The sequence below is a fragment of the Strix uralensis genome, chromosome 9, assembly GCF_047716275.1.
Source record: "Strix uralensis isolate ZFMK-TIS-50842 chromosome 9, bStrUra1, whole genome shotgun sequence".
Lineage (NCBI taxonomy): Eukaryota > Metazoa > Chordata > Aves > Strigiformes > Strigidae > Strix > Strix uralensis.
The window spans coordinates 12,622,648-12,642,340 of record NC_133980.1 but is presented as its reverse complement, the minus strand read 5'-3'; the positions used below and the strand labels follow the sequence as shown (position 1 = coordinate 12,642,340).

General features: G+C 52.4%; 1 protein-coding gene and 1 pseudogene across 1 annotated transcript; both read left to right on the top strand.

The window, feature by feature from the left end:
- The first annotated feature begins 7,800 nt into the window (after positions 1–7,800).
- SST (somatostatin) lies at positions 7,801–9,567 on the top strand. The gene is made up of 2 exons (XM_074878211.1): positions 7,801–7,997; positions 9,048–9,567. Exons 1-2 carry the CDS (start codon positions 7,860–7,862, stop codon positions 9,258–9,260), a joined length of 351 nt encoding a protein of 116 aa, XP_074734312.1. The 5' UTR covers positions 7,801–7,859; the 3' UTR covers positions 9,261–9,567.
- A 5,949-nt stretch (positions 9,568–15,516) lies between these two features.
- Positions 15,517–18,983, top strand: LOC141947256 (cytoskeleton-associated protein 5 pseudogene; annotated as a pseudogene).
- Positions 18,984–19,693: the final 710 nt, after the last annotated feature.

Genomic DNA, 19,693 nt, shown 5'->3' with positions numbered 1-19,693 from the left:
CCAGCACTGGTGTGGGGCTGGACCACTGCTCATCATGGCCTAGGGTGGGGTCTGAGCCACCCAGAGCTTGTTTCGTTTTTTAGATTAGTTAATTCATGGATAATTTTGATTCAGGGCTTGGGGGGTGATTCACAGTGGGGGTCTTGGAAACACCATCTGAAGCGGAGAGCCTGGCTGTTTGCAGGGTCAGATGAGACTGCAGTAAAGAGGAGCTGGAGGTGAAGAGAAGGATGAGGTTTCAACACACCATGGGACAGAGGTGTACATGAGACAACCAAAGCAGCCCTGCATGGGAGGGAAATGCCAAGGCGGGGGGAGCCAATTTGCAGCGCTGCTTTGCAGGACCCCCAGCTCCTCTGGTTTGTCTCCCAGGACACCAGATCTGCTGGCATGTGAAGAAGCCCCCCAAAAAGCAAGGGCTGAGCGCTGAGCTGGAGCCAGCCTCTCCTTCCTCCTGCTGTTTGATTTGGCTGGGCAGGATGGCTGCCTGGCAGCCTGCAGCAAGTGCCCGCCTGCTGCAGGGCAGGCTTTTTGTGGGGTGAGGTCCTTTGGGCCACAAAAACCTCTCTTTTCATGCATTGTCCCAGGGCAGGAGCCTATTTCTCACCCCGCAGGCTGGGTGCACCCCACTGACTGCTCAGCAAGACTGAGCCCAGCACCAGCCCTCACCGGCTTATTTGTGTTAGGTACAGGGTGGGAGACAAAAAATGGCAACAAACAGGGCATTGCCTAAGCATTGGGAAGGGCAAAAACCTGCTTTCCCACCTTGCTCCCTCACTTGCTTCCTCTCTCCACTGTAGGTTTTTAACATTTGGTAGCACTGCTTGTCCCCACAATGGGGTTTTGACACATACACTATCCTCATTTGACATACATACTTAAGTTTCTCCCATCTCTGTCAGAGGCTGCCTGTCTTTTAGTTCACTACCTCTCTAATTACTGCAGTTGTCACTTTTGGAAGTGGCTGGGCTGGGCTGACAGCCCCACTTGCCCCAGACAAGCAGGCTGCATAGCCATGACCTCTATTTCCCATTGACTTGCTCAGCTGCATTTGCAAAATAAATACTGTATTTTCCTGGATCATGGCTGCGTTTCTTCCTCCTGACAGATTTTTTTTTTTTTAAACAATGATGTCACAGCTTTTCCAGGCAGTTCAGCTGAAGCAGTAGCAATCGCTCCCTTACTATCCACAGGCCAGAGGTCTGCAGGCATCTGGCACGGCCAGCCAGTGCCAGCAAGCTTTGCTCAGCACGGCGGGTGTTTGCAGAGGCGAGGGAGCAGTCACACACAGGGCTGCCCTACACGTGTTTTCTGGCTGTGGAGCCCACAAACGTTGAACTGGTCAGGCCTGCCCATGTTGATACCACTGAGGTATTTGCCTTTTGCAAACCCAGCTCCAGATACAGAGTCTGACTCTTGCTGAGCCTCAGAAGAAAGGTCACCACCAAACTGATAAACTGGCTGGTTTCCAGGAAGCTTCCCGGAATGTCTTTGAACAGCTCTTTTGGTACCCATCTCCTCCTGCCACATAAAGACCTGCCCAAAAGGTGGGGATGTGGTTGAGTTTTCCTTTTCTTCAGATTTCTTCTGCACTGAGAAAAAAAAAAAAACTCTCCACACCGCCAGCTCCTTCCTCACTTTACTTCAGGGAGGCCCAGCAGAGAAATGGGGATTCAGGTTTCCTGGGGCTGAGCAGGGCTCTAAGGGTGCCCACAGCGATGCTGTGAACGACTGTGCTGAACTTGCTGCGCTCACCAATTTATCCTTTTGTCCTCGAGCCTGATTTTGGTGCTGAAAAGCCTGTGCTGAGCAAAAATGCCACTAAAACGTGGAAATCCAGGCACCAAAACGGTGACTTTCTGTAAAGTGGATGTTTGATCGTCGTATAGCTGGGCTTAAGGACACCGTCGGCGCTCGCTTTCTTTCGGCAGCGTTGCTGGCCCCTGCCCCGCACATCCCGCCGCCCCCCCGCCCGCAGCAGCCCCGGCCCCGGGCCGGTCCCGGCGGGGGAGCCCCTCACCGCCCCGCCGAGCCCGCTGTATTCTGCCGGGTCTCCACGAGAGGGCAGGCGAAGACGGAGTTTAAAGCAAGAAGTCTCCGGAATGAAGACATCGGTCCAAAAAAAAAACCTAGAGAAAAATAATATTACAGCCCGAGCTGAGACATCTGCTGCTGTCGAGGAAAATCTTGCAACTGGGGGAAGGTTTGCAGGCAGAAGGCAGGTGCTTGCCTGCAGCTTGTCCCCAGGGCCAGCCCGTTCCCCCCACCCCGTTGTGGATCTGCTGCGGGGAATGACCAGCTGCAGCCTGAGCTGGCCAGGAGAAGCCTGAGAGCCTTTGCAATCCCACGGGCAGGATCCTGTGTCGCTGGGATGCACGCTGCCTGTCTGTGGGGTTGGACACAAGTGCCCATGGCCACCTGGAGCCTCCTGGTCTGGCCTCTCAAAGAGGGGGCCAGTGTCACAGACAGAGGGGAGAGAGGCCCAAGCTCTTGCTGTGGAGCTGGAGAGTTATAGAGAGCAAGAAAGCAGAGCCCTGTATTATTTCATGATTTCATGTGCTCACCCACCTGTATCCATCATCTCTTGCCTTATGTTAGAGGCTCCTTACAGCACGGACCAGCATCTGTACAGTCCCTAACACAGCCCTGTCCCTGGCTCCTAATAGTCACTGCAGTTATACAGGTAAATACCCTGGTACTGTGCTTAGCTCACCCTGTTCACCTTTGTTTCTGCACATTTCCCTCATCTGACTTCAAGTGGGCTGCTTTCAGCCCTACAGCTGCCATGGCAGCATCTTAGGAGGCTGAGACTGGGAATGAATCTTGGGTAGCAGCAAAAGAAATTCTGAACACAACTTGGGCTCTTAGACAGAGACATCAAAAAATTAGGTAGCAGGATCCCTCCTCTGTGAACGTCCACAGCCTGGCTCCTCTTCCACTTTGTTACCTGGAGCAGAAATCTCAGAGTCCTGTAATTAATGAAGAATCCAGTTCTTTTGGATTTGTGCCCAAGTTTTACTATAGAAACAGCATTTTATCCAGAAACCTCTCAGGGCTGTTGCAAGACCGTGTACAATCCTGACACCACCTCTCACCACATGGCCCGCTGGAGGGACATATGGTACCATTCGGCAGGAGTTTCTCTCCCTTATTGAGCTCTTGTTTGCCATTACCACTCAGGCATGACCGACTGCTCTTCCTCTGCTCATCTGTATCTCCTGGGGCAGAATCACTCCTCCCCAAGCAGGAACCTGCTCTGCTAGGTTTTTGGCAAGCTGCAAGACCTGTGGGGCTGTGACGGCTTCCTCACTGCCCCACAACACCAGCTACATGTCCAGAGCCAGAATGAGGAATTTCATGGCCCCAGATCCCAGATCACAGCTTGGCCCTACTGCGTTGAGTGCTAGAATATAAGAAAAAGAGTGTTTCCCTGCTGGCAAGGTAGTGATACATGATAAAACTGTCCTGTTCATGAAAGCGGAGCTGAGAGGGTCTGGAGAGCGTTTTGTAGGTGATAAGCAGGGAGGCGAGGTGTGAACAGAGCCAGGCTTACGGCCGTGGTGACAGCAGAGGGCACGCTTTGCTGGCACAGCACTGAGCGTGCAGCCTGTGCACACAATTCTGGGCATTGCTGGACTACTCTGGATCTGTGGAGCGAGCTGGAAACGTGGGGGTAAGGAAGCAGTCACAGGAATTCAATGCAATTCAATCGTCTGCAAAGAAAGACACATGCCCCGCAGCGCTGCGTCAGAAAGAAAGGAACAGAATCGCCTTTGCCGCAGCCGAGTGGATGATGGATTTATCTGGCTGGGGAATGAGTGTAAAAAAATTCAGAGCACACTGATCCCATAGAGGGGCTGGGGGAGGGGGAACTGCTAAATCAATCTGCAACTTATTCGCTGCTCCATGCCTGTGCCAGAGTCATAAGGAAGTCTGGAGGTCTGCCCTTACCCCCTCCCCAGCAGTACTCAGCAAGAGACAGTCCAAAGATGTATGGAGAAGATGGACGCCCTTTCTCCTCTTCCTCATTGCTGGTTCCTTCAGGTCAGAACAAGAGGGTTTTCTGAACCAAAGCACATGTTTTCATCTTCATTTAAATGGTACTTTTCCTTTAGATTCTCCTTGAAATTAAATGTCAATACTTTTCAGATGGAGAACATCAGAGTGATTCTCCCAAATACTACCTGAGATCACAAAGAACTCTGGCACATTCAATACTTTATCCATCAACAAGGCTCAGACCTGATGGGAACTCAGTTTCTCTCCTTTAAACAGGCTGAGATGTTTCTAGGGGAACGTTCCCATCAAAGCCCTGGCTCTGGTCCTGCCCCCACCAGCGTCACAACCTCAGCTGAATCCCAAGAGGGGAAAAATAGTTGAAGTGGACATCAGAGTCTTCCTGAGGCTGCTCTGGCTCAGGAGCCAAGTCATCTCCTGATGGGACACAGGACCAGAGAGCAGAAAATGAGCACACCCTTGCTTTCCTCAAGTAAGCATCTGAAATTCAGTGGGACAAATCCAAGACATTTGCCTGCAGTAATATTTTTTCTGTTGCTAGAAGACACTGGTATAATTCCTCCAGCCTCCCCCCAGGCAGAGGGGGGAGCAGGGGGACAGCCACTCAGCTCCAGCACTGAGAGATGGAGTCAGAGCCAACCTGGTTTTCCAAACTTTGTCCCCATGTGTCTGGAAGACCCACAGTAGCCAGAGTGACCATCAAAACCAGGGATCCCCAAGGTGGCTGAGGGTCTGTCCTGGCCTGGAACTAGACTGTAGGGAGCACACATCCAACTGCAGCAGCACTGCTCCTAGCCTGCAGCCCTGCTGGGCACTACTGCTCTGCAGCAGGATGCCCTGCACATGGCCAGGGAGGGTTGGCAAGACAGGGTTGGGTTGGATAGATATTAAAATGAAAAACAAAGGGTGGGTGAAGACAGGGGCTAGCAAGGAACAGCTCTGGGCTGAAAGTCTTTAGCAGGGCTGGAATAATACACAGAGGTGCTGCAGGTAGCTGGAGAAGAGTGGGGTACTGAGCAGTCTGGGTTTGGGCAGGACATCAAGAATGGCCTCCCAAGCCCCCTTAAGGACTCAAGTCTGATATCTTCCCCCGTTTTATGCCAGCATGACCATACCAGCTTCCTAAAAACAGCCCTGCTGGCCCACCCAGAACCCATTCATCTCAGACTGAGCTCTGCCCCTCTGCAAAATCCTGTTAAATGTGTCTGAGTCCTGCTGGCCCCACACAAAGTTGACAGGAAACAAGAAAGATGGGGAACTCATCAAGGAGGTTGTTCCTGCACTGTAGCAACTCCTACATCTCCCATTTCCCCATTGGTGTACAGATGGGACCTAACAGTGCCGAAATGTAGCACAGCTTTCCATCCCATGCAGCAGTCCAAGGCTGCACTCCAGCCCACTGCTATACCCTGGGAAATACAGATGCTGAACTGAACCCTGCAGCACATCAGTGCAGATCCGTAGTTGTGGAAGCTCAAGGAGCTGGTCGCCACTCCTCCCCACTCAGGAGTGATGGGGGTTCCTTGTCTGTTGTGTGAAGTGGCATGGGACATTAGATAACAGCTTTCAATATCCACAGGGGAGTCCAAAATAACCCATTTCCATCTCTGCTCCTCCCTGGTACGGCACCCAAGCAGGCTGCTCTGCGCTGGGCTGTGGGAGTTGGGACAAGCTGCTGAGGAGTTGGGATCCTTTGCAAGCTTGGTTGGGGCTGGGACTGCAGCGTGGCACAGCTGGGTTTTGCTGTGCCAAGGGTGAGAGCCTGGGGGCTACAAAAGAAGTCTATTCCAGTGCAAGTAAACTGGGAGAGTCCAGCTTGCTGCTACTGGCACAGCTGGGAGAAGTGGGGAAATTACTGTTGCTGGGAGAAACCATCCCTAGGAAATCTCTCTTGAAGGCAGGCAAGAGGGACAGGATAGGTTTGATGCCCTGGTGTTTGCCATGCCCAGGACTGGCTCTGCTTTTTTGACTGCAGGAGGAAAGAGGTGTTGGTCCAGCTGCTAGCACAGGGACATGATGGAGCGAGAAACTCTGGGACTCCTGGCCCTTGGAGGCAGTCTGCTCATTTTGGGTCCAGATCCCTCCTGTTGGCCTTGGCAGGAGGCTGTGTCCTGTGTCCGAAACAAGGGAAAGTGTCTCAACCAGAGCAGGGACTGACTCCTCTCTACCAGTTACCCCAGAGCAACACCAGTGCTAGAAGACAGACAGGGTCCCAGGAGTGCAGGGCTTGGCCTCGTTCAGGTCAGGCAGATGAGGATAAGCTGGCTGTAAAAGCAGCACAAGTCAACCCAACCCACAAGGTGTCCTGGGCTACTAACGAAGGCTTTGTCTTTCATGGGTGTCATTCATGTGCACCATGATTTGGGGAGGATGCAGAGGATGAAGGCAATGTGTGACTGCAGATGTCTGCACAAAGGAAGGGAGGCATCATGCAGGGAGGGCAGTCCCAGTTCAGCCCAGAGGTCTGCCTGGTCTGGAACCAGTGATCAGCAGCAATTAATTCCTCTTGCTGGACTGTAAAGCAGAGCAGGAACACCTTGGTTCATGTTCCATGCTCCCAGGTCAGCCTCAGCAAACCCAGCCAGCAGCACCAGGGTTGAAGAGCGGGGAGGCACATTAATTTGACATGAAACAAAATGTCCTCTTGGAGATTTCTGGAGACCTTTGTGCAGTACTTGGGTCCTTGTCTCCACAAGCCTTTGACTTTCCTCAGCTGGAAATTGAGATGGGAGAGAGACCCTGAAACCCCTTTTCTGGGTGGTAGCAGAGCCCCTTCCTTGCGCATCCTGCTCTGCTCCTGCCAGCTGGGAGATAGCTGAAGAGGCCCATCCTTTGGGGTGACAGGGGCTTGCAGCAACTTTACCCAGTGTGGGCATCAGCCACCTCATGGGGACAGGCTGGAGAAGTGGGGGAGACTGACCTTCCTACTGGGACAGGCTCATCCCCAATCGGGCCAGCAGCTCCACTGACCCTGGGATGGAGACAAGGGTCCCTGCAGGCTCAGCCAGGGACCTGCACGCCCCGGCCGAGGCACAGACTTTTCACTGCTCCCCCGAGCTGCAGAGCTTTCGCAGAGCCGGGACACTCTCCCGGGAGGCTGCCGGCTGCCAGAGGAGCTGCCCCGACGGCCGGTGGAGCTGGCCGGGGATGGGGGGAGCGTCTGGGCAAAGACCGGTGCCGGAGAGCCCCACAAGGACCGGAGAGGCGGAAAGGACCCCCAGGGGCAGCTCAGCAAGCTCAGCATCCCCCACTCCTTGCTGGAGCCGGGGGCAAATCCGCCCTTAAGGGGATCCTTTCCAGCTCCCCGGTCTCTGCAGCCGTTTCTTACCCGACGGGGCGGGAAGCTGCTCCAGGGTGAGGGGCTTTGGCACCGGCACTGCTGGGGGGCTTAGCCCTCCGGCATGGGGGTCAGACCCGCGGTGAGGGCGGTGCACAGCTGGGACCCGCCACCGCCGCGCCGGGGGGCTTGTGGCTGGGGAGGAGGGAGCGGACGAGCAGGGTCTGGGGCTCCGGAGGGGCGGTGATTTGGGGAGAAAACGCGCCGGGGGCCGGGGGGGGCGGCAGAGGGGCGGCCGGAGGTGGGGTATTCGGGGGGGCACCGTGGACTCTTGGCCGACCATGGGCAGAGCGGAGCATCCCCGGTCCTGGCCCCCCCGCCCCGGTCCCGGGCAGGGACCCACCCCCGGCGGCGTGGGGCGAGGGGGGCGCCCCCGCCTTGACGTCAGGAGAAGGGTTTATAAAGGCGGCGGGCGGCGAGGAGATCCCCAACGCCGGAGCCGAGCCGCAGCGGAGCTGTCAGCGCTTCCCCGCCGCCGCCTCTCCGCGCCCGACCCGCCGGCGAGATGCTGTCGTGCCGCCTCCAGTGCGCCCTGGCCCTGCTCTCCATCGCCCTGGCCCTCGGCACCGTCTCGGCCGCCCCCTCGGACCCGCGGCTCCGGCAGTTCCTGCAGAAGTCCCTGGCTGCCGCCGCCGGGAAGCAGGTGAGAGCCCCGCGACGGGGCGGCCACCACGGGCACCCCTCGAGCACCCCGCTGGGCACCCCGACGGCCCTGCTGCAGACCCCCACTTCTCCACTGCAGACCCCCCGCTTCTCCTCCAGAGACCCCCCTGATTCCCTGTTGCAGACCCTCCGTTTCCCCAGCAAAGCCCCTGGCACCCCGTTGCATACCCACCACTTCCCTGCTGCAGACCCCTCCAGTTCCCCACTGGACACCCCAGTACCCTCAGAGCAGTCCTCCAGTTCCTCACCGGACCTCCCCAGTGTCCCCATTTCAGGCCCCCAGTTTCTTACTGCAGACCCCAGTTCTCTGACAGATCCCCCAGTTCTCTGCTGGGGCTGAGCCAGCGACAGGCTGGGCATCTGGGGAAGGGAAGGGGAGACAACCTTTCCCCCCAGCCCAGCCCAACTGGGTGCTGGTGGGGTATGAGGAGCAGCTGCTGCCAGGGCAGAGGACAGAGCCCCTGGTGAAGCTCTCCAGGGCTTCTCTGGGGCACTGAACCAAGGCAGCTGCCCCGGAGGAGCAGGAGGATGTCCTTATCCATGAAGGGAACAGCCAGGGCTTGGAGGGACACAAGGAGAAATAGCCCCCAGTGAGAGGGTGACCCAAATCAGCCTCTGCTGCGAGTTCCCCCAAAGACCTTTCCTGTGGCGTTTGAGCAGCAGCCTCGCAGCATCCTCACTGAGTCCAGTGCAGTGTGCTGGGAGTGGGAAGGGAAGGGAAGGTGATATGGTGCTCGGATGAGTTCATTCCCTGCCATAGCCAGGACAGCCGTCTCTTCCCCACACCAGGTAGATGTTGGTGCTCTTCCACTCCGCTTTATTTCGTAGGCACAGCTGCTGCGTAGCAGCTGTCGGGCTGTGCTCTTTGGAAAGCTGTGGCTCCCCTTCTCCTCCAGAGTCCTGCATGTCTCTAATCTGGGCACAAAGGTGTCTTAGAGGGACAGAGTGATGAGCCCCCCAAAACCAAGGAGTAATCGTGCTCTCTCTCTCTCTCTCTCTCTCTCTCTCGTTCTCTCTCTTCTCCCCCAAGGAACTGGCCAAGTACTTTTTGGCAGAACTGCTCTCAGAGCCAAGCCAGACAGAAAATGAAGCCCTGGAGTCTGAGGACTTGTCCCGAGGGGCTGAGCAGGATGAAGTGAGACTGGAGCTGGAGCGCTCGGCTAACTCAAACCCTGCTCTGGCGCCCCGGGAACGCAAAGCAGGCTGCAAGAACTTCTTCTGGAAAACTTTCACATCCTGTTAGCTTTTGAAACCCACCTCTCCTCCCCATCCATCCCTGCCTTCTTCCTAGCCCCCCACCCTGAGCAGAACCTTCACCACAAGAGGCGAAGACTGTAAATACACAATCCACGGTTATGGTGAAATTAAACAAACAAAGAAAATTTGATTTTGATTTCCAGTTGTTTTAATAAAACTTTCTGTTCCAATTGTACATGATTCGCTTGAGTTGTGATTTCTGACTAGTTCTTTAATGACATGCACTCTGCAACTATTTCAGATGTACTATTTTTAATTCTTTGTTGCAATAAAGTTTATGTTTCAAACGGTGATGCTGAGACTTGGTGGTCAATGAGAAAACCTAAGCCATTTCTCAGGCTGTTTGTCTTCAAAATGCTGCCTGTCGCAGGGCAGCAGCAGCAAACAGCATCCACATGTACGTGTATGTGTGCACACACAATACCTCTTAAAATGATTTTTTTTTTTTTTTTTTTTTGGCTGTGGTCTTTCTAAAGCACCTAGAGACACAGTGGTATTTTAGATATCAAATCCCTGTAATTGTGGCTGAGTCAAATCCACAGCACTGGCACTTCAGTCAGTCTAGAGGATTTCAACCCATCACCAGAGGCATCACTGTAAATCACAGATGTGTATTCCAAGCAAGGGGGATCATAAAAGTCTTTCACAGTTCGAGTTTACCCCACACATACCTCATTCCCTCCTCATCCACAAACACTAATATGTGTTCTTACCTGGCATATTTTATGCCTTGCAACATCCTCTCCTTTGGAAAGTTTTCCTTTGTTCTGCACAGGGGGAGGTTTCACATCCCTGTAAAGCTGAGATGTTAACCCCATGCCATCAGCCGCTGTCAATCTGATAAACTGGTTATAGCAGTTTTTCTACCCACTACATCATCATTAAAAGGATATTTAAAGGTTTAGTAGAGTAAAAGATAGCATCGGGAAAAAGACATTTTTCTCTCAATGGAAGAGAAATTCTTTGGTTTTTTGCAGTCTCTTCCCTCTCTGGCTGCTCTGGTTTGTGGCATGCATTCGTGGGTGAGCTGGAGCTGTAGAGCTTACATCCTGCATGGAGCACAGCTGCCACTTTGATGAGAAATTCATCATTCAGGATTAAAGGTAACAAACATTTTGTAGCCATCATATGTGAAGGAAAGTTGAAAAATAGGGGATCTTAGAGATGCTCATGAGTGGAGGGCTGAGCATGCCCCTGGTGGAGGTGGATTCCCCAGCTGAGGGCATGTTAAATTGCCTCTGGTCTGTGCTGAGCATAGCTCTCTGTGGGGCATCGTTCTTGATGGCTCGTGGGCCGTTGCCTTTATTCTTGGTCTGCGCCTCCTTTCCCTGTGGGCAGGGGTTTGTTAGATTCGAGTTGGGGGCAGGTGAATCCCTGGGAACTATAGCAGTGCCAATGTGAAATCCCAGCCACGTTCTCTCACTGCAGGACTTGTCTGGGCTGCTCCACAGCCGACTGCAACAGGGAGGGCAGCGAGGGATGCGCACGGGGAGGGGAGCTGCTGGCATCAGGCCCTCCAAGCCCAGAGGCAGGACTGGATGCTGCCCTACCTCCCTGGAGCAGGGCAGCTGCGGCTGCTGCCTGTGCTGCAGGCAGGTTTAAGAGCTGCTTGCTCCCTGCTTGGTTGCTGCCAGCGAAGCTGGATCCTTCACCCTGCTGGAGAAGCCTTGCTGTGACATGATCCTGCATCTCCCTGGCTCCTGGGAGCCTCCTCTCCTCCTCCCTTGTAAGAGGGACAGATTTTCTGGTGTGACCTGGGGAAACACACGGTCCTCGGCCTCCACTGCCCCACATGCAGTGCGGTGGGGGTAAGGGGTCTGCCCCCTTTACCAGAGGTGGGTGCGCTGCAGACTGAGCAGGGAACGGTGATCCTCTTGGCGCTTTGGGGGGACAGGGGGAGAGCCCTGGCACACCGGGTACCCTTTTTTAGCCCCTGGATTTCTGCAACTGGTGCAGCTGTGGAGGATGCAGGATTAACTCACCCCTGGGAGAGGGGCAGGGCTGGCACTGTTGGCGGGGAAGCCTCCAAAAAGACATTTGAGAAGTGCAGGTAAAGCAGATTATTTCTCAACCCTAAAAGCAGACAGGGTGAGAATAGGACCTCATTTGAAAGAGTGGAGACAGACTCTCTGAAGCGAGAGCAATGACCCTAGCTCATATCTGATTCCTTTGCTTCTCTGCATCGTCAAAGGAGCAGGTTTTAGGGGATTCAGTAAAGCACCGACCTCCCCATCCCTGGCCGCTTGCTCCTGTCTTGACTGAGGTTCCACTTAGCTTTCAAAAAGCAGCTAATTCTTCAATGCTGAGACAGTCTCAAGACAGCAGCTACAGGAACAGAAAGGAGGTGGAAGTGCCAGGGGCTTGAATATTCTTAGGCACCGAGTCCGTCTTTCATGGGATATAAATAGACCACTACTCGCCTGAGGTTTTTCCTCTTGGTCACTATGCTCAGCCAGTGCTTCTGAAGGGAGTTTAATCCTGGCAATTACTGGGGTGAATCTCATCACAAATAGGGATGTAGATGATCCTCAAGCACAAGCAGGAATTAAAGACAGAGTGATTCACAGGCTACACCAGCCTGTTTCAGCAATACAGCTGGCGTCACGTCACGGCAGCTTCTGTGAAGCTTAATGAAGATATACTGGTGGAGGCATGTGCGAATGTCCTCAGCTCAGAGCCAGAAAGACAAACCTGCTCCTTCTATCGACTCAGGAGCTCCTGGAGTCTGGGGAGATGGCTCCCAGGGCATTAAATACAGTATCACCGCATGTAATTGCACTGCAGCAGCACCAGCAATCCCAGGTGCTGGGAGCCATACAAACACAATGCATGAGACGGTCTTGCCCTGCTGAGCTAAAAAGACTAGAAAGACAAAGAAAGATTTATTGTTTCTCTTTGATAGGTGGGAATTATGGGGTAAAGAGATTAAATTACTATATTGAATCACTGGCCACGCAGCCATGAAACAGTATCCTGGGCTGGGAAGACTCTTGCTGGTCAAGGCTGAATCTGGGATGAGCACATAGGTATGGTCAGCTCCCATGGGCCAGAGCTGCCAAAGGGGAGAGCAGTTTTTGTGAGAGGTTTTCAAGCAATGTTCTCTGCAGCTCAGAGCCAAGGCTCCACAGAGGAGCATCCTCAGCACGGGCCTCGGGGAGGTTAGGGGCTGTGATGATCCACACACAGCTGATTCATCTCTCCTCTTGCACTTGGTGTCACGGGCAGACCCCCATTCCAGCAGGTACCTTCAGCCAGTGATTCATCTGAGGCAGTGCAGGGAAATGTCCGTGAGGAACCACATAAAAGGGCTTGAAACTGCTGTCTGAAGAGTTGCTTTTAATGAAAACCAGAAAAGGTTGTATAAGGCCTGGAAACACACATCCCCCGATGGGAAGTCAGTGATGAGCTTCTCAGCCATCCCCAGCAGCAAACTCTCCAACTAATGATGCCAGGGGGGGTCATTCACTCCAGCAAGCAGGCCAGGAGTTTTTTTATGTGCAGCCCAAATTGGTAAAAAAAAGCAAGTCTTCCTTGGCCCAGAAGGCTTGTTGGTGACAGATAGCTTGAAACAAACTTAGCTGTGGTAGAGAGAACATACTTGTGGGATCCAGATTTCATAGCCTGGGTCCACTCTGGCACCAGCTAACTCCTTTAGGCTCCACAGAAAAGACCAAGAGCCTGGACCCATGGGCACAACTACCCTTCGCCCAGAACAGCCTGTAAGATGCTCTGTGCTGCCTTTGCCTTTACTCTGCCTCTGTGTCTCCTAGCAAGCATTATACCATCACTCTGATCCGCAGACACAAGGAGCATCTCAGATTCCCAGAACTCTGTTCTCATCACAGGAATCTTCTTCCCTTTCATCCTGCCCAAACTCCCAGCACCTCTCGGGAGCACTAGAGCAACCCCAGCCCCCATGTGGGTCAGCACCAGGCATTTGGAAAGAAGCACTCACTGCTGCAACCAAGTCCTAATTCTCTGAAAGCAAAGCAGCAGGATATTTATTGACCAGGGTGAGAAAAACTATACCAGGCAATAAAAGTTATTATGATGAAGGAACAGACTGTACTCTGCTCTCTAAATACCTTCTGACTCTTTGACAGCTTCTCACCAGAATAATGGAATAAAACTCACTTACACTGAGCATTGTCTTCTCCTTTGTATTTGTTTTATTAGGGAATTATTTGTTACTTTTTATTAACACCTAATTGCACTTCCAAGGATAGCTTTTTGGCCAGATGCTGTGAGTACCTCAGAAGACTTTTTGGATGGCAGTCTCAGGAGACTTATCCCATAAACAACTTGTAGAACACAAAAAATTTCACAAAAAAATCACCAAGTTTGGTTTTTCTCATACGTATAGTACAATGTGGCATGAACTAATATTTCCAACATCATCTGACAAAGAAACCCACCTGGTCATTCAGTTAAAAAAATGAATTTAATGAAGGTCCCCAGTACTTCCTACGGGGAGATTCCCTGACAAAGCATAAAACAATTCATTGAAATTCACAGTTTGCTCATCGCCTGGGTTGGCTGCTGGACCAGAGATAGAGGGACTTGGTCCCGCACACAACAGCAGAGCATCCCTCCCACTGCTCTCCGCTGCCTGCCTCCCCCTCCATGCAGTTGTCTCTTGCTGCTGGCAGCCTGCTGAGCTCCTTGGTGAGGAGGGAGGAAACACTCCTGGCCTCCAGCCCTGGCAAAGCATTCCCGGGAGGTGATCCGAGAGATGCTCCCAGGCCCTCCCTTGCTCATCCCTCAACCCTTGTTAGGAGATTCCCCTGGGCACAGAGGAGAAGCCGGTGAATCCCTCCCCACCTGGCAATAAGCCTGGTGCTGCTGTGTCCCAAGGTAGAGCATTTGATCCCTTACACAGCTTTGTTCTCCCTTCAAGGAAAAATCTCTTCTTTTGCTCAGGACTGAGGCTTAAGGAAGAAAAAGGATCCCCCTGGAAATTGGCTGTCACATTTGCAAGACTCTTTTGTAAATCTTCACCGCCGCCTCTTCCCTATTTTACTTCTTGTGCTTGTCAGGGTTTGTGATTCTTCCCAGAGGCTCAAATACAGTATTCCTTTCCCTGTGTCTCTGCTCCCCACGCCAGCCTGTTCCCCAAAGGGTGCCATGTGGGGGGACATTGCTGAGCACAAGCCCAGGAATGGGGTGCACTGCAGCCAGCAGAGAGAGCCAAAGAGCACAGATTGTCCTATTTATGGTTTGTATCTGTAAGAGCAGATGCTTAGGATGGGTGTCCTCTGTGCCAGGGGCTATCCGAGCTCTGGTTAAGACCTCACCACAGGGAGATGGGCTGGAGACAGGGCTTCTGCAAAGAGGGGCTTTCCATGGAGCAGCGCTTTCGGGGGCCAGAGCCGTGTGAGGATGCAGGCAGCACTGCTGCACTGAAAGATTCTTCCCTCAAGCTAAGTGCCTACTTTTCACTTCTAAAAGGCATTTCTCATGTCAGAGTTGCCAGTTTTTAATGGGTTAGAAGAAAGTTAAATAACATGAAAATGAGTAAGTGAACTGTTTTATCTAGGGTTAAATGCAGTGAGGTTTATTCTAATGGCAACTTGTAAGAAATTGCTTCCATGCAAATCTTCTTCCTCCTTTTGTTCAGCATCCAGAACAGCTCCTTATTCACTCAGACTTCACAGTCTAAGCAGCAATAGCAGGGGCAGAGAGAGGAAGGGCTATGTCCAGTGAAAGACCACATGGCCTCTGGTGGTGGCACTTTGGCACAATGCGTAGCAGTCACTCTTTTCCAGACCTGAGAGCTCTAGGCTGCAGGAGATTGCATCTTCCGTGGCTTGAATAACAGCCCCTGGAGGCAATGGGGGCTGGAGGTGATGTTACCTGTGCTGATGTCTTCTCCTCCCAGCTACAAGAAGTGGTCCCAGACCTTGGAGTCTCAGACCCTGCTGCAGGAAGAGCAGTAGCTGCTCGTGGCAATGGGACATCACCACACTAGTGTGGATCCCCATGGTCTGTCACCCCAGCACAGCCAGTGTTGCACCAACCTCTCAATGGCTGTTGCTCTCCGGGGCTGTTCTGTGCACTCCATGCACCCTGCCAGGAGGGCCTCAAAGCTGCTGCCCTAACATCTCCATCCCCTCGGCATGGCCTAGCAGCAGGGATGCCCAGTAATACTCTCTTCCTCCTGGTTTACGGTCCTTGGAAGGAAACACCACCATCCCCGGAAGGACAGAGGCCAACATCAAACAGGAAAATTAGGCTCAAGCAACATGTTCAAACCAGAGCTCTCAGCAAAAGCATGTGAGAAAAAGGCGGTGGTTGTTCTCCCTGAAACCTGCATACAGTATTTGAAAAGCAATGATTGGAAAGAGAGGATTTCCAGCACTGATACCCTTCAGAAGACTGTCAGGGAAATGAAGAAAAGCAAGATACCATGCCAAGCCCTGGTGAGATTGCTGTCACGAGGACACAAGGAAACAAAGCCTCAGGTGATGCAAAAGAAAATTCACACCATCACTTTGCTAGCCCAGAAAGGGGACTTCTACAGAACATCTGCTCAAATTGTTCTGGAAAGTGTGGTGGAAATGGTGGGAGATGTGTTATGCAGCAACAATGCTCAAGGAGCCCTGACAGCTATAGCAGAGGCATGTTCATTGCCTTGTACTGCAAAAACAGCTATGTTGTTGGCCTTCTCACAGAATAACTCCAGGATCCATTCCAATATCTTGGACTGTCTGTCAAATGCAATTCTGGAGTTTGGTTTTGCAGGGATGGAGGCCAAGGCACTGGTCAATACCCTGAAGATCGCTCTTGCTGTTGTTCACTCAGGTGTGCAGAGTCAGCCATCAACTTGCTGCAGGTTATTTACCTACACATGGGAGACTTGCTGAGAGCACCATTTGAGTGAAGAGCTGCCCCTTCTTCTCCAGACAGATGCTGAGCTGGAGAAGCTGCATGGACAGGTTCCACCAATTCCCAGTGGTGCCAACCCCGAGCCATGCCTAGATGACAGGACCCAGGGGGTCCCAGGGGATCACAAAAGGACTGAAGCCATAGACATTGGTGACAGGATTACCCCAGAGCTGGTGTCAAAGCTGCAGGAGAACTGGACTATCCAGAGGGAGGGCCTGGAAGAGGTTGCAGGCATCCTTCAGGATGCCAGATTCATCCAGCCAAACATGGGACAGTTCCCAAGAGCCCCGAGGGCTTGTGTCTGCAATCTGAACCCCACCCTGGTACAGATTGCCCTGAGGGTCCTCCAGCAACTGTCCACAGTCATGGGTTCAAACATCAAACAGCACATGAAGGACTTGGGCCTTCCCCTCATTGCTCTTTTTAGAGAAAGCAAGAGCAACATGAGAGCTGCCACCCTGGCTGCTGTGAATGCCTGGGCTGCACAGATCAACAGACTGGAGTGATTGGATGGGCAGGACATTTCAGAAGATCTAGGTGAAGAAATGCCTTTACAGAAGCAAGAGCTGGTGCAGTGGCTTGCTGAGCAGCTGCCAATCCTCAAATCAGCTCCCTTGGACCTGCTTTGGTGTGTGCCTCACCTCTATTCTTCCCTGCAGGACACCAACAGGGATGTTCAGACAGCCCCACAGGCACCCTGCCTTTCTTCATAATGCACCTTGGCTTTGAGAAGATGACCGAAGCCACCAGTGAGCTGAAAGCAGCTGCAAAGGACCACATACTTGTGATACTAGAAAATGCCAGTGACAGTCCATCAGCCCAGTCCACTACTCTGCTGAGTCACTTTCCAGACACCCCAGAGTCACCACCATGACTGTTTTCCCCTCTCTTCTGACCACACTACCTGCAGCAACAGCCTTGCCTTCACAAGCATCAGCTAAAGAGCCAGCACCCAAAACCAGTGGAGAGGAGAAGCAGGGTCCCAAGGGGCCCAAGTCAGAAGTAGTCCTGAAAGACACAGGGGCAGCCAAGGGAAAAGCACAAATGAATTCCACTCTGAAGGATGGGGTCAGCAAACTGGGACCTATCTTCACCATTGTCCCCAAGGAAAAAGAGCAGAACATGAGGGATGAGAAAGGCAGCAAAGTGCTGCAGTGGAACTTCACTGCTCCCAGCAACAGGTACCTCAAGCAGCTGAAAGCTCAGATGAGCAGCTGTGTGTCCAGCAGCTTCCAGGTGGAAATGTTCCACTCCAGCTTCCTGTACCACATCAAAGCCTTGGCCATCATGGCCAGGCACTTAGAGACAGAGAAGGAAGGAGTTATCAGCTGCCTGTACCTGATTCTGAAATGGCTCACCCTGCATTTCTTTGACACCAACACATGGGTGCTTATCAAGAGCCTAGATTACCTCAATCTGCTGCTAACCTTGCTGATCCAAGAAAAGTACCAGCTGATGGACAATGAGGCCTTTTTCTCCTTCCCATACCTGGTTCTGAAGATGGGGGAGCCAAGACAAACAGTTCTTAAATTGATGTATGCTGCCCTGAAGAGGATATACCTGCTGTATCGAGCTAAGCAGGTCTCTGGTTTCCTCAGGGAAGGCATCAGGTCCAATAACACTAAGCAGCAGGAAGGCTGCCTGGTGGAGATGGGTTATCTCCTTAAAATGTACAGCCTGGATGTACGTGAGCCAAGCCCTAGCAAAGCCTTGAAGAGGATAGTGGTCTTCCTTGGAGGCCAAGATAGTGCTGTTCATAGTGCTGCTCTAAACATTATGGTTACAGCTTGCAAAACTCACGGGGAAGCCCTGTTCACAATGGTTGGGGATCTTCCAGAAGAACATATGAGGATGCTGATATCATTCAGTTAGAAATGATCCCTGAATTCCAAACCCTGCCTATCTCCTCAGACACTGATGACATATGTTATAACATGACCTCCACCATTAATTCCCTTATTTGTCTCATTAGCAGTGGTGATACTAACACCAGCATCCAGGCAATGAAAGAATCTGAGGAGATCTTGAGACAGAAGAACAAAACAGAAGCCATGTCTGGGCACATTAATGAGTGCCTTGTAGCCAGCTTTCAATCAATCAAGTTTATCAACCAGCAAAAGGAAGCAGATAAGATATGGGGGAAGGAATAAATCATTCTGTGATGTAACTGTGTCCTTCAGGCATGTAACTGTGTCTTCCAGGAGAAGAAACTGGCTTAGGAGGCCTCAGTGGAATTGGTTAAGGATGTAATGAATGATATCTTTTACCTTGATGCTAGACTTCCTGGATGAAGACCTAGAAGAAGATCAGAAGATCATACAGTCCGTTAATGTCCTCATGAAGAGGGTGTTGGAAAAATCTGACCAGATGAGGATTTTCTGTGCCTTGCTGAACCTGCTCCAAGGCAGCCTGACTGCTGAGATAAGTTTTCTGACCTGCTGGCCACGTGCCTATGGAGGACCACGCAGCTTCTCACAGGCACCATCAACACTGTCAACCTAGATGAAATCCTGCTGGATGCCCACATGCTCATGAAGGCTCTCTCAAAGGAAAAAGTGAGGCAGCACACAAAATCCTGCTGTAGATCCTGAAAACCTTGCTGCACAACTTGTGCAAGCTGAAAGGAGTGAGGATCCTGGATCACCTCACCCTAATTGAGGATCCAGCTGTCTCCGAAGTGGAAGCTTACCTGTGAAAGACAGTCAGTCCTACTGCCAAGCAAGGGGCAAACAAAACATCTCTAGGAGCAGGGGAGGAGCTCCCCTTAGCAGCCCACAGGTTTGCAAAGGACAGAGCAGGTGATGTTTTAGAGAGCATCTTCTAGAGAATTTGCTCCAAGGGGAGTTTGAGGGATGGTCTAGAGGAGTTATATGAATGTAAGAAAAAATGGCCTGAGGGAGAGTTGGAGTCTTTCCTAGAAAACCTCTCCCTCCTCTTGCAGAGCTATGCGAAGCAAAGTCTGGCCATCATCCAGACAGAACGGGACACTAGAGAGCATCTTCCTCCTCCTCACTTGGGGGTGTACCCTGAGGTGGAAGCATCTCCCCTTAGATCAACTGGGATTTCAGGAGGGACCATAAAGGGGAAGGAGGTGATGCCATCCTGCCATTCACCTGCAGCTGCAACACAGCCTTGACAGCAAGACAGCCCATGGGAGGCTCCCTGCCAGTCAGGTCCCCTTGAAGGACGACAGTGTCATGCTTCTGCTTCCTTTTCAGGGCTGCCCAACAGGGATGTCCCTGGGGGCATGAAGAATCACCAGCAGAAATAGCACCGGGACCTCAGGACTAGCCAGCCCTCCTCCACACGCACATCAATGGACAGATGGCATGAATCACGAACCAAAAAAGAAAAAACTCCAGCATGAATACTGGGTGAGTTATCTGTGCTCTGGCACCCTGGGACTGTAGCCCCCAGGAGCTGGTCTCAGTTTCTCATTGATGTCTCTGCTGCTGTTGTTCAGAAGAGCAAAGTGTGGGGCAGGCAGCGCTGGGGCACCAGTACTCAGCTGGGGAGCATAAAAGCATGTGCATA

Bases quoted from the DNA above. Each gene is read 5' to 3' on its own strand.
- SST (XM_074878211.1), top strand. From the start codon at position 7,860: ATGCTGTCGTGCCGCCTCCAGTGCGCCCTGGCCCTGCTCTCCATCGCC. The intron at 7,998-9,047 runs GTGAGAGCCCCG...TTCTCCCCCAAG, and splicing joins CTGCCGCCGCCGGGAAGCAG to GAACTGGCCAAGTACTTTTT.